A 12,027-nucleotide genomic window follows, 5' to 3' on the forward strand; every position below is an offset into this window, starting at 1 on the left:
GCATGTCTTCGAACAGGGCGGGGTTGCTCAGGTATGCGGTGCGCATCGGCCTGGCTCGGGCACCCTCCCCCGGCTGAGGAAACCCCGGGGCACTGCCCCAGGACAGCTTTGGATGGGCTGGAATGGGTGGGTCCGGTTCTCAGCCTGTCCTGGCATGGAGGAAGGGCCAAGGGATGGACGAGGAGCATCTCCTGTCTCTGCATGGCCCCGGGGGTGTCTCATGGGATCACCACCTGGGCAGGGCCCGAATCTCCGAAACAAATCCCCATGTGGCTGCTGCGCACGGAGCCCGAGGCCTTGCCCTGCCCCATCACTCTAACGCGGAGGGGGGCAGGTATCTTTAGTGGGACGGGGCCACAGGGGGGCAGCACTGCCCACGTTCTCAAGCTGGTCACAGCAGGCCTGTGGATCCTGGCTAGCTGCTGCCCCCTGTGGCCGCTCGCAGCAGCAACCGTGGGGGAAAGAATTCCCTGCCGGGCTTTGCCCGAGGAACTCTGTTCCCCCGCCCCAGGGTGCCCGGCTGTCCCCTGCCCCACTCCCTCGGCCTCTGCTGCTTCAGGCCTTTACCGAGGCTCAGGCTTTCCTTGGCTTGTTATTAAAGGAGCTGTCCTGGGGCTGCTTCTGTGCAAACCCAGGGCTCAGCCGCTCGCGGGGGTGACACGCTCGACAGCATCAGCCCCTGGCAGAGCTGGGCCGGAGGGCCCAGGCCATTGTGGGGAGCAGCAGGGTGCAAGTGCTGAGCCGGGAGTCCCGGGAACATCCTGGGCTGGGACAGATGGGCGGTGTGGGGTGGAGATGTAGTGGGGTATGACAGGGTGGGGCAGGGACACCTGGGTGTTATATTTGGAAGTGAGCAATGGTCAGGTGCTTCTTTCCCGCGCTGGTGAACATGGCTCGCTGGGGCGGAGCATGGCTTTGGTGCCTGCGGGCCTGCCCACACTCACCATGCTGTCCCGGGCACAGGTAGCTGGGGTCCATTCCCAGGTGCTACAGGATCTGCCAGAGGGCACCTTGGACCTCGACAAGCTGGAGTCGACAGTCCGTGCGGGCTATGGCAGCCGGTACCACCCTCGCTCAGTGCTCGTCTGCCTGGAGAACACCCACAGCTCTGCAGGGGGCCGGGTGCTCCCCCTTGCCTACCTCAGGGAGGTGCGTCTCGCAGGCCAGTGACACGAGTGTGCTGTTCTCAGCTGCCTGCCTCCTGGAGCTGGCATGAGAGGGTTCCTGGGGGGTGGCACTACCGGCCCTGGCCTCAGCCCCAAAGCGCCATCTGGGGTCCTGGTCTAGTGGTTCAAGAGCCAACTCCTGCCCTGCCTGCTAACCCCGAGCGGCTGGGCCAATTGCCCTCTGCGCCCCATATCACAGGGGTGCAGCCACCCATGCTTGCTCGGCCCCACAGGCAGGACCCTATCTGAGACCGAGGGGCTGGGCTGGGTGTTGAGGGCGGGGCGAGGCAGCAGGTTCCACAGAGCCGCAGCCTGGCAGTGGGCCCCTGAGTCCAGCCTCTGGAGCTCTCCGGGGCTCCCCCTCCAGCTGCTTCACCATGTTCCTCCACTCCAGGTGCGCCTGCTTGCTGACCGCTACGGGCTGCACATCCACATGGACGGGGCGCGGCTGATGAACGCAGCCGTGGCCCAAGGCGTCGCCCCAGCTCAGATCACCCAGCACTGCGACTCCGTCTCCCTCTGCTTCTCCAAGGTGTGTCCGGAGACGGGGGGTGCAGGGAAGGTGACAGCACCTGGGGGCAGGTTCCCCTAGGGCCAGCTGGGAGAGGCATGAGGCAGCTGATACCTAGGAGTGGGGGTGGGAGGCCCCTTGGGGGCTGTCTCTGACTCCCTCTCTTGGCAGTGCAGGGGCTGGGTGCCCCGGCCGGGGCGCTGGTTGCTGGGTGCAGAGAGTTCGTGGCAGAGGCCTGGCGCATGCGGAAGCTGCTTGGTGGAGGGATGCGCCAGGCAGGAGTGCTGGCGGCCGCTGCCCGCGTAGGGCTGGAGCGCATGGAGGAGACACTGCAGAGAGACCACAGCAACGCCCGCAGCTTCGCCCAAGGTGCCTGCAGGTGCCCTGCTCCAGAAGCGAGGCCGAGGTGTGGGAGAGGGTGTCAGTGCAGCAGGGCAAGGAGGCAGCGGGCTGGACCCTGCTGCACTGCCAGCAGGACCCCAGGACACATTGTCTCTGGCTCAGGGGAGCTGAGGTTGGCCCAGTTCAGTCAGGGATAACCCTGATGTCCTGGCCCCATCCTCCTCTGTGCCCCTCAGGGCACATCGCGGGAGCTCAGCCTGGGCACAGAGAGGCTGTGGCATTTGCCTGCCCTGGGAGGGGGGTGATCCAGCTAGGGGCTCCCAGGAGGGTCAAAAGGGGAACCTGGTAGCTCCCCAGCCCCATCTCCTGTGAGCAGAGGAGGGATGGGCCCCTCGCTGTTTTACCCCAGGGGCTGCAGAGTCCCTCTGCGCCATTGGGGGCGAGCCTGGCGCTGGTACAGACGTGTGTCCTTCACCCCCAGGCATCTGGGAGCTTGGCTCGCCCATCTGCTCCGTCGACCCCTCGGCCGTGGAGACCAACATGGTGCTGGTGAAGGTGGCTGTGCCCTGGCTGTCCCCTGAGAAGCTGTGTGAGCGCATGCAGGCGGTGAGCGAGGAGGAGGTGGCTGAGACGGGGCGTGCTGTCAGCGTGCGGCTGTTCCCGTGGGCCGCGCGCTCCCTGCGGGCCGTCTGGCACTGTGACGTCTCCGCACAGGACACCCAGCTGGCAGCCAACAAGCTGAAATTTGTGGCCGAGCAGTGCTGGCGGGAGCGAGGGGCTGCACCCTAGAGCAGGCAGGAGGGGTGCGCCCGGGCCAGACAGGAGAGCGCTCCTGCCTCTGCTGCTGGCTGGAGCCCAGGGCTGCCAAGCCAGAGCGAACATCCCAGCGCCAGCCGGGGGCCCACCCTGCCCAGCCCTCTGCTTGCCTGTCGACACTCCACCGGCCCAGCCAGAAGCCGCTCACAGCTCCAAACACGGGAGCAGGCCAGTGACCCCTGTGGCCGCAGTGCTCCTGCCAGCTGACTCAGGGCCTTGGCCCGTCTTCCCACAATGCCTCTGGAGCTATCCCACAATCTAGGGTGCAGCGGGCGTGGGGGCAAGGCTGGGAGCTGCAGGCTTCCTGCCCATAGGGATGTGCGCTATGGTCCATGCACACAGGGCAGCGTGACCCAACTGCGCTAGGGTTCAAGGGACCGTGTGAGGATCTACACCCTGGAGCCTGTTGTGAGGCTGCAGGGCTGGAAGTGCTGGTGGAGCCTGCGGAGCTCAGGGCCTTTGCTGGCCCGGCAGGTTTGCACCCATTGGGCGCTGGAGCTGGCAGCCAGGTCCCCTCAGGTGCCAGCTGGGCAGCTTCCTTCAGGCACTGAATCCCGCTGTGCCTCCTGGGCGCCCGTGACCCCATGCCCCTGGATCGGCGCGGTCTGCCCGTTGGCCCTGGGCCGAGTTGAAGGTGTTGGTTATGACCCACAAAGCCCTAAATGGCCTGCCGGAGGATTGACCCTGCCCATGCTGTGCTGGGCCCCAGTGATACGCGAGGGGGTGGCTGGCAGGGCATTCCCCAGGCGGGTCCGGAGCCCCTGGAACTTGCTGTGAAGTAGCCCCCCTTGGGGGCATGCTGAGAGCCCTGGGGCACGGGGGTTGCAGGGGAGGCTGAAGGGGGCTGCTGGGGCAGCCCACGATGGAGTCTCCGGAGTTCCTGGTTGAACGCCCCTTGTCCGGCTGCAGTTGGGGGTTGATGTCAAGGTGCCTGGAGCCGTGCGGCGGCTGCTCCGCTTCCTTGCGGCTAAATAAAGAACAAGCTCCTGGCCTGGCTCAGGGGTTTGTCTGCTAAAGCTGTTTGTGCAGGGCCCCAGCTGTTCTATGGGGAGATCCCAGCCCCAGAGCGGCCCAGCCCCTGGTGACAAGCACAACCTGAGGCGGGGCCACCTGAGCCCCAGGGCCTTCAGGAGCAGCACCGCAGCGTGGCTGCAGAAATTCAGTTTCCTCAACAGGAGACGGCACGGCGCCTGGCCTCGCTCCCAGCCTGCGCTGCACGGGGGACGGGGCATGCAGAGAGGGGTTCTGGGTGATGCTCAGCTCGGCTCCTTCCCAGGGAGAGGCAGCACGTGGGACGCTCTGGGAGGGCAGGCAAGGCAGGACTGCAGCAGCCCCTGGTGCAGAGGGGTGGTGGCAAGGCTGTGCCAGGCGGCAGCCGGGCCTCCAGCTCTTTCGCCCCCCAGGGGTTGTGGTAGCCTGGGGCCTGGGAGCGTGGGAGGCTCCAACAACAGACAGATGCTGGCTATGAATCAGAGGAGGCTTTTATTGGGACAGAGGCTGGGCAGAGGCAGGACAGCCGGGAGGCCAGGTGCTCTGGCAGTGGGAGGGCAGCTGAAGCGTAGCAGCAGGGGGCTGTGGCAGGCTGCAAGCAGAAAAGCGTCAGGCTGGGGCTGACTGCCCCTTGGCGCTGCTTCCTTCACCCCAGGCTTGACACCGGTCTGATGGGCTTCCCTGCTCTGCTCCAGGTCTTCCACAAGCCATGTCTGAGCATGGTGCAGCAGCCATCTGCCCGGTGCTCCCCCTTGTCCCCATCCTCCTCCTTGCAGCCGGCTGGCTCTGTGTGGGGAGGGTGCAGGCCCTCTCTAACAGGCTGGCCTCCATCATAGCCAGGGTCCATTGGATTGAGGGGAGCCAGCCGCCAGGCCCAGCCCCAAAAACTCAGGGAATCCAGGCTGCAGCCAGCAGCACCAGGGGGTGGAGGGACCTGCTGCCGTGGGGCTTTAGCCTCTGCCCCCTCCCCACTTCCCTCCCAGCAGCAGGGGCTGCAATGCAGGGGGCCTGCAGCTGGGTGCGTGGGGCACGGGATGGCAGAAAGGTCAGTCCCAAGGAGGCTGCAGAGCGCTGGGGGGTCCCTGCCCATCTCCCTGCGGCTCAGATGGCCACAGAGCGTGTGGCTTGCTGCAGGCTGAGGAGCTGGGCAGCGAGGAGGAGGAGGGAGCCAGCCAGTACCTCAGAGCTGAAGGAGAGCCAGGCCAGTGCCATGGACCAGCCAAAGCTGACGCGGACGTGGTCAAAGTGCTGCTGGTTGTACATGCGGACGGTCTCGGCGAAGGCCGCTCCCGAGTAGCTGATGTAGACGCTGATCCCGGTCAGAGTCAGCAGGCCTGCGAGAGGCAGAGACAACAGGGCTCGGTGCTGGCCTGGGGCCCCGACCAGATTCACCACAGCGGCTACTGGGCCAGTCTGGTGCCGTGGCAACAGCACAACGGGTATAGCTGTGCCCAGGTGCTTGGACCAGGGGGAACGGTTTAGGTGGCCTCACAGTGCAGCCCCCAACGCTCGCTGGTGGCCACTCTGACCATTTGTCCGAGCCCCACCACCAACCCCAGGAAGGTAGGTTGGGAACTCACCAGCTGCTGGGGAGTCCCGGGTTCCTTCGGCACCATGCACATCAGCCCCACGTTGGCCCAGAGCTCCCGGGGGGGCTGTGTGGTGCAGGGCCCTGATCCCTGCTGGCAGTGCCAGCAAACACCAAGGCGGCGCACCCAGGAGCCACAACGGGGGCTGCTGCTTTGCCCCCATCTCTGCTCAGGAGACTCTCGTGGCTGCAGAAAAGTGCTGGTGGCCACATTTGAGACATGCTGGCTTAGCTGCCCCCAGCACACCTTGCAGCTAGCCACCTGCCAAGAGGCTACAGCTACCCCGCTCCAGCCCCTTTGCATGGGTCCCCGTGTGCCCAGAAGCACTGACAGTTCTCCCCCAATGCACTGGGAGGGAAACTCAGCTGTCTGCAGCACAATGAGCCCTGGGATACGTCCCTGGACGTTCTGGGGCCCCCACGGGTGGCATGGCACCAGCGAGGCCGCAGTGCCTGGCGTGTGGCTTTGCAGAGCAGCTGCTCTCAGCCGGGCTAAGCGAACCTGGGGCTCGGCCGAGGTGACTGCATGACGGAGCCTCTGTTCCTGTCTGCACTGGGGGGAGCCCCCCCGTAACAGACTGCGGTTCAGCTACCCCAGCGATGGGGGCAGACACGTCCTGGTGAACGAGAGGATTCCTCGCCCTGGGTCGATGCGTGGAGACAGCGCTGGGGGTGGGGGGTCAACAGCCCACGCTGCAGAACACCTGGCAGCTTTGCCTCTGCCCCCAGTACCGCGTGACTGGCTCTCCCATCGTGCAGTCACATCCGAGGGGTGGGGGTGCCTGGGACACCCACGGGGCCTGGCCCTCTGAACACAAGCTCTAGAGAAGAGCCCGGGGCCGGGGAAGAGCTGAGGTGGGATTCAAAGGGCAGAGTGAGGGAATGCAGCCGACGCTCCCCATGGCACAGAACCGGGCCACGGAGCGAATCTCGAATAATGCTCAAAGTGGCACCTAAGTTGCTCCTCTCTGGCCGCTTGGCAGGTGCTGCCTGGCAGCAAATCAGTCACAGCTGAGCTGGTGACAAATGGAAGAGATTCCCTGGCCATCCCCAGTCACCCCCGGCCCCAGCTGGGTTTCAGGGTCAGGCAGGAATTGCTATGTGCTTCATAGTCCTATTGAGCGACGGGGAGCTCAGCAAACAGAAGTGGGAGGTGTCTGGGTTCCAGTGAGACCCTGTACGTCACCCCCGGCTCTGGCGTGGCCTGCCCCCGCCCCCCCACCTCGCCAGCACACAGCAGTCCTGGCTGCTCCAGGCACAGCACCACCAATGGGGTGGGGAGGAGATTTCCCAGCAGAGGCGCTGATGGGGTCCGGTCCCTAGAGAGCACAGAGCAGCCAGGCCCAGGGAGAGCCCCCCCCCCACAGGTCACACGGCAGGGAGCAGCCACGGAGCATCATGGCTCTGGTCCCAAGCGTGCAATCTAGCGCTCAGCCTCGACCCCAGCGCTCTCGCCTGACGCCACTCACTGCACAGCCCTGGGTTGCAGACCTGGCACGTTGCTGCCCTCAAAGCAAAAAGCCTCTCGGTTAGTTACTCTCCTTTGGCCGCAGAGGGGCCCGGACCAGTGCAGAATAGAATCCTGCCTCCCCTGCAGCCAGCCCTGAAACACAACCAGCGAGGAGCAGACCCGGCCAGAACTGTCACCCCCAGCCAGCCTGGAGCGAGAGGGCCCTGGCCACTGGCACGTAGGGTGGAGGAGAGACCAGGGATAGGCAGGGAGGCACAGAGATCCCAGGCCAGGGGCAAAGAGAGCCACTAACGGTGTGGGGGTGAAGAGGCCACTCCTGCCCCAGGCTCTCAGCCTGCATCCGGCTCCCTCGGGCTCTGTCCCCCCCAGTGCCAGGGCAACACAGGCCCACACTGGTCTGTCTCTGCATGTCCCCCCAGGTGAGGCGGTTCCTTCCCCTCAGCAAGGAAAGGGGGGCCCCAGCCCCAACCCCCCACCTTCCCCTCAGCCAGCAGGTGCCCCTCCCTCGCCCACCATGACTCCGATGCGAGGACGGGGCTGAGGGACAATTCACAATGTGCTTAGTTTAGAGGCTGGGCAGCTGCTCCCTGTGAGAGGCGGGGACAGGACTGGGCAGCTCAGAGCTCAGCCCCAACCACCGGCAGAGAACCAGGCAGCTGGCCCTGGCCCCACGCTGGCCCCACGGGTGTAGCTTAGCCCTGGTAGGCAGGAGTGCGGACAGCAGGGCTTACAGCCCATAAACATTCAGACTGAGCCAATCCTGCTAGACCCCAAACCAGCCCCTCCCCCACCAGGGGCCGCATGCTTCTCTCCTGCTCAAGCTGAAAACCTGAACTCCCACCAGCAGGAGCCAGTCAGTGCTCAGGATTCTGGTTCTAATTGTACAGCGCCTAGCGCAAAGGGGGCCCTGCCGATCCACAACGGGGTACAGAGCAACATGCTACCACCTCTCGCAGAGCCCCTCCCCCACCCAGGGCTGCAGGGGTCCTGCCCGTTCCCCAGGGGCTGGGAACAGAGCTCCCAGGGAGCTCAGGGTCACTTGGCAGCCGTTTCCTTGGGGCAGCGTGGCTCCATGGTGGCCTGTATTGGGCAGGGGTCTGTAGCTCTCTGCTCAGGGAGCCCCCCAGCCCCTGCCCTGCAGTTCTCTCCCCAGCCCCACATCCCCAGCAGCAGCAAGGCGAGAACCCAGGGCCAGAGGCAGGGCACTATCCAATCGCCTTCAGCTTCATCTGTGCCAGTGAAACCGGGACCTGTGTTGCGCCCGCGCCAGCGCGGGGCAGCAGGGCCTGGAGCTGGAACCCCTGAGCAGCGAGTGCGACGATGGGAGACGGCTGAAAACCCAGGGCAGCCTCAGCAGGTCAACAGCCCGTCCCCAGTGGCTGTGCTACCTCAGCCCCTGGGCCCATGGCTGCTCTGGGCAGGGACCGAGCCCCCGAGAGAGAGCGTGGCCTGCACATCCCCCCCACGTTGCCCACACCCGCCGGCCGCAGCCACTCACCTCCCAGCAGGAAGTAGCAGCCTGTGAAGAGCAGCAGCTGGCAGCTTTGTGCCAAGGAGCTGACAACGCCACAGATCCAGCCGAAGACGAGGAGGACGAGGCTGAGTGGCAGCATGACCACGAAGGCCCGGTGCATGCCTGCCAAGGACACGGTGAGATGACCTCCGGCCGCAGCACATGCCCGGGCTTCAGGCTGCTGAGACGGGAGCAGCAGCAACACAAGTCCCGGCCAGGAAGGATGAGCCTCAACTATTTCAGACCTTGCACTGGGCACTGGCCCCCGTCCCAGCCCCGTCCCTCTCCCCTCCCCCCAGCCCATGGGACCCAGCACAGAGACACCTGAGCAGAGGCCCCCAGCAGAGCAGCACATTGGGCACCCCTCCCCCCTGTGAGCAAGCCAGGGACAGCGTCCCTCCGGGGGGCCAGGGCAACTCACAGATCAGATGCTGCAGTGAAGCGGGCACCTCTTGGGTTTCGCTCCCAAATGGGTCGATCAGTGGGATGCAGACGTTCCTGCCTGGAAAGGAGGAGAAAATAAACCAGCCCCCAGCCGGGACGTAATGGGGGTCCTCTGGCCTGTGTTATACAGGAGGCCAGACAAGACCATCCTAACGGTTTCATCTGCCTCGAATCTATGGAAGTGGGGGGGAGGGCCCTCTATGGAGGATTTACAGCCCCCAGGGCAGGGACCCCAACATCCATGGGGATCTGCTGGGGGCCAAGCCAGGGAGGGGCGTTGGGGCTAAGGGGACAATTTCACTAGTGAGTCGAAAGCGCCCCATGCAGGTGGCATTGCACAGCTCAGTGACAGCTCTCGGCAGGGAGCTCAGGGCTGGGGTACAGATGTGGGAGCTGGGGCCTCCTGCACCTGGCTGGGATGGGGGGGGGGCTGCTGCTGTTAGTTCTGTGTTAGCCAGCGGCCCTTCTCTCTGGAGGAACTGCAGAGAGCCCCATGCACCCACCCACCCCTCAAGCCTTTATGGAGCCTTCCTGCCCCTGTGACAGCAGGAAACCCCCTCTCGTGGCATTCTCGCTGGGAGCCCCATGGACGCCTCTGCCCCAGCAGAGCTGGGAACTCCCCAGGGCAGTTCTGTACATGCCAGTCATGCCTTCGCCTGCCCCGAAGCAGGGCTCGCTCCCACCGCAGGTACTGAATTCCCTCCCTCCTGTCTGCCCCATGCCCTGAGAGCAGCTGCAGGCCTGGGTTCTGGGTTCTGGTCCCGAAGCCACAGGCCCTGTCTGAGGCTGAGCCAGAGCTCTGTGCACGCCACAGGAGGCGCTAACAGGAAGATGGTGTCCCCATGCAGCCAATCCCCGGGCACCAGACCCCCCTGGGTGGCAGGGCACAGCTCCCAGGCAAGGCATGGCTCCTGCAGGAGAGCTCAGTACAAACCCAGCACCTGCAAGTGTGTCTGTGGAGAATGTAGTGTCAGGCTCCAGCCGCTGAAGTGGCACATTGAGAAGCAGAAACTCCAGCTGCCAGGACCCCACAGAGCAGCAGTGCCTGGGAGCGGAAAACGCTGCACCACATGGGACAGTCGTTAATGATCCTCTCAGGCCCCCCCTGAGAAGCAGCTGCCAATAACAAGACCCCAGGCACAGGGCCAATTCCCACAGGCCCTCGGCTCTGCAGGGAGGTCTGGCCTGGGGCCCGTTGGAATGAAAGGCAGCACGAAGGGGCCCTCTGACCTGCCTGGTTTGGGGCACAGCGCCCTGCAAACCGACAGGAGCCCTGGGGGGGGAGGGGAACAGGGAAAGGCTCCAGTTAGCAGCAGCCCCTGTGACAGCGCCTGCTCCGGGGACAGCAATGAGACACCAAGGAATTGCAATGCAAGATCTGCGAACCAGCAGTGCAGCAAAGCGCTGGCTCCGCTGGGCTGTTCTAACCAGCCACCCTCACCAGTGGGGGCTGCTCCTGCCAGCCCCCCCCAATCCTGGCAAGCAGTGGGAGAGATCTTCCCCTGGGCACAGCCCCTCCCCACATCCCCTGCCAGGCTCCATGCCCCCAGGAGCAACCGAGACCGGGACATTACAACTGGAGAGGTCCCAGCAGCTGGTCACTTCCCTTCCTAGGGCCCAAGAGGGGAGGGATAGCTCAGTGGTTTGAGCATTGGCCTGCTAAACCCAGGGTTGTGAGTTCAATCCCTGAGGGGGCCACTTGGGGATCTGGCGCAAAATCAGTACTTGGTCCTGCTAGTGAAGGCAGGGGGGCTGGACTCGATGACCTTTCAAGGTCCCTTCCAGTTCTAGGAGATGGGATATCTCCATTAATTTATTTAAGAGAGGACAGCCTCCCAGGCCTGGGCTCAGCCCCTCTAGCCAAGCGCTTAGCTGCCCGCCCATCACCACAGGCCAGCAGGTGCGCCAGGTGCAGGACACGGTGAGGGGCCCAAGGTCACCAGGGCTGTGGTGGGAGCAGAGAATCCAGGCTCCAGTCCCGGCTGGGGTCTGAACTACTGGGGAGCAAAGCGCTGGAAGGGGGGCAGTGACTAACCCAGATAATTATCAGCAATTAATCCAGCTGCTGCTGCCTCCTGGGCCAGGCTCAGGGCAGGAGATGCCGGCGCGGGGGACACCGGCTGCGCGCTGCCCCCGGCGCTGGAGCGAGGAACGCTGCAGCACCGCCTGGCTGGACGTGGTTTCTATCCTGCACAGGGTTACAGTGGCTCTCAGCCGCCCTCCCCCCGTACTGCCCCCGGAACCAGGCGCCCCGGGTAGCTCCTCACCTCTCCCCGCAGGACCCCGGACCGCAGACGCGCACGGAAACCGCGGGGCGAACCGCGTTCTGCGGCCTTGCGCAGGGGGCTTCCCGGACAGGGGTGGCGGGAGGGGAGCGCAGCAGGGAGCTCCCCGCGTGTCTGCTCCGCAGCTGCTCACAGCGGAGCCGGGGAGCCAAGGGGGGGCGGGAAGAAGCCGAGCCCCCCCCGCCCAGCTGGCACTGAAGGGCGAGGCAGGTTCGCTGCACACACCCCGCGGGGTGCCGGGAGCGCACGGGCGCGGGGGTTCAGGGTCACTGCTCCAGGGGAAGCTCACGGCAGCGCCGGCCCTTGGCTGCCTCAACGCCCGGAGGCGCGGGAGCCCGGGAGGATGCTGATGAAGCGGCGATAAATGGGGGGCCCCGTCGGGAACCCGGGCTGGCGGGATGTGGGTGCCCGACCCGACGGCGGGGTCCCGGCGCCCGTTACCTTCGCAGACCCGCCAGAGCCCGGAGTGGGAGCTGAGCAGCTCCGGGTCCCGCGCCGGCTCCACCCGCAGCAGGTACCAAGAGTCCGACCCGATGGCCACAGCCAGGAGCCCGAAGCTGAGGATTCCGCTGAGCGCAGCGCCCAGGCACAGGGCGCCCGCGGGCACCGCGCCTCGCCCCATCCCCATCCCCGCCCGACCTCGCTGCTGCCGCCTGCGCCGCCGGACCAGCCGCGCCGCCCCTCACCCAGCCTCCGGCCGCACAGCCCGGGTGCTTTGGGGAGCAGGGGTCCGTGCGCCCCCCTCCGGCGTCCTGGAGCCTGGCACCGCGGCTCCCCCGGCAGGGTCGGTGTGCCCGCCCTCCCCGGCCGTGGGCTCGCAGCCTGAGCCAAGCGCTTCACACCCCCGAAGCCGATGCCCGCTCGAAGGCTGTGATTCCCCGCGGGAAAGGGCCCCTCGGCT

At 65.7% G+C, this 12,027-nt stretch overlaps 2 protein-coding genes across 2 annotated transcripts; one reads left to right on the forward strand and one right to left on the reverse strand.

Annotated features, from left to right (window-relative positions):
• Positions 1-4: 4 nt before the first annotated feature.
• On the forward strand, positions 5-3,851 carry LOC117887760 (probable low-specificity L-threonine aldolase 2; the record flags this gene model as incomplete). Its single annotated transcript, XM_034790483.1, is given in 5 exon segments — positions 5-31; positions 964-1,149; positions 1,561-1,698; positions 1,854-2,046; positions 2,501-3,851. Coding segments are annotated over 5 exon segments (852 nt in total), but the record flags the coding sequence as incomplete, so codon positions are not given.
• Positions 3,852-4,301: 450 nt separating this feature from the next.
• On the reverse strand, positions 4,302-11,754 carry TMEM235 (transmembrane protein 235). Its single transcript, XM_034789322.1, has 4 exons — positions 11,568-11,754; positions 8,819-8,899; positions 8,383-8,520; positions 4,302-5,159 (listed from the first exon to the last, which is right to left on the reverse strand). The coding sequence occupies exons 1-4, from the start codon at positions 11,752-11,754 to the stop codon at positions 4,927-4,929; spliced, it is 639 nt and encodes a 212-aa protein (XP_034645213.1). The 3' UTR covers positions 4,302-4,926.
• Between the last annotated feature and the right edge of the window lie 273 nt (positions 11,755-12,027).

Source organism: Trachemys scripta, chromosome 14, assembly GCF_013100865.1.
Source record: "Trachemys scripta elegans isolate TJP31775 chromosome 14, CAS_Tse_1.0, whole genome shotgun sequence".
Classification (NCBI taxonomy): Eukaryota; Metazoa; Chordata; order Testudines; family Emydidae; genus Trachemys; species Trachemys scripta.

Bases quoted from the DNA above. Each gene is read 5' to 3' on its own strand.
- TMEM235 (XM_034789322.1), bottom strand. From the start codon at position 11,754: ATGGGGATGGGGCGAGGCGCGGTGCCCGCGGGCGCCCTGTGCCTGGGC. The intron at 8,900-11,567 runs GTAACGGGCGCC...CCTCCTTTCCAG, and splicing joins GCTCTGGCGGGTCTGCGAAG to GCAGGAACGTCTGCATCCCA. The intron at 8,521-8,818 runs GTGAGTTGCCCT...TGTCCTTGGCAG, and splicing joins TTCACTGCAGCATCTGATCT to GCATGCACCGGGCCTTCGTG.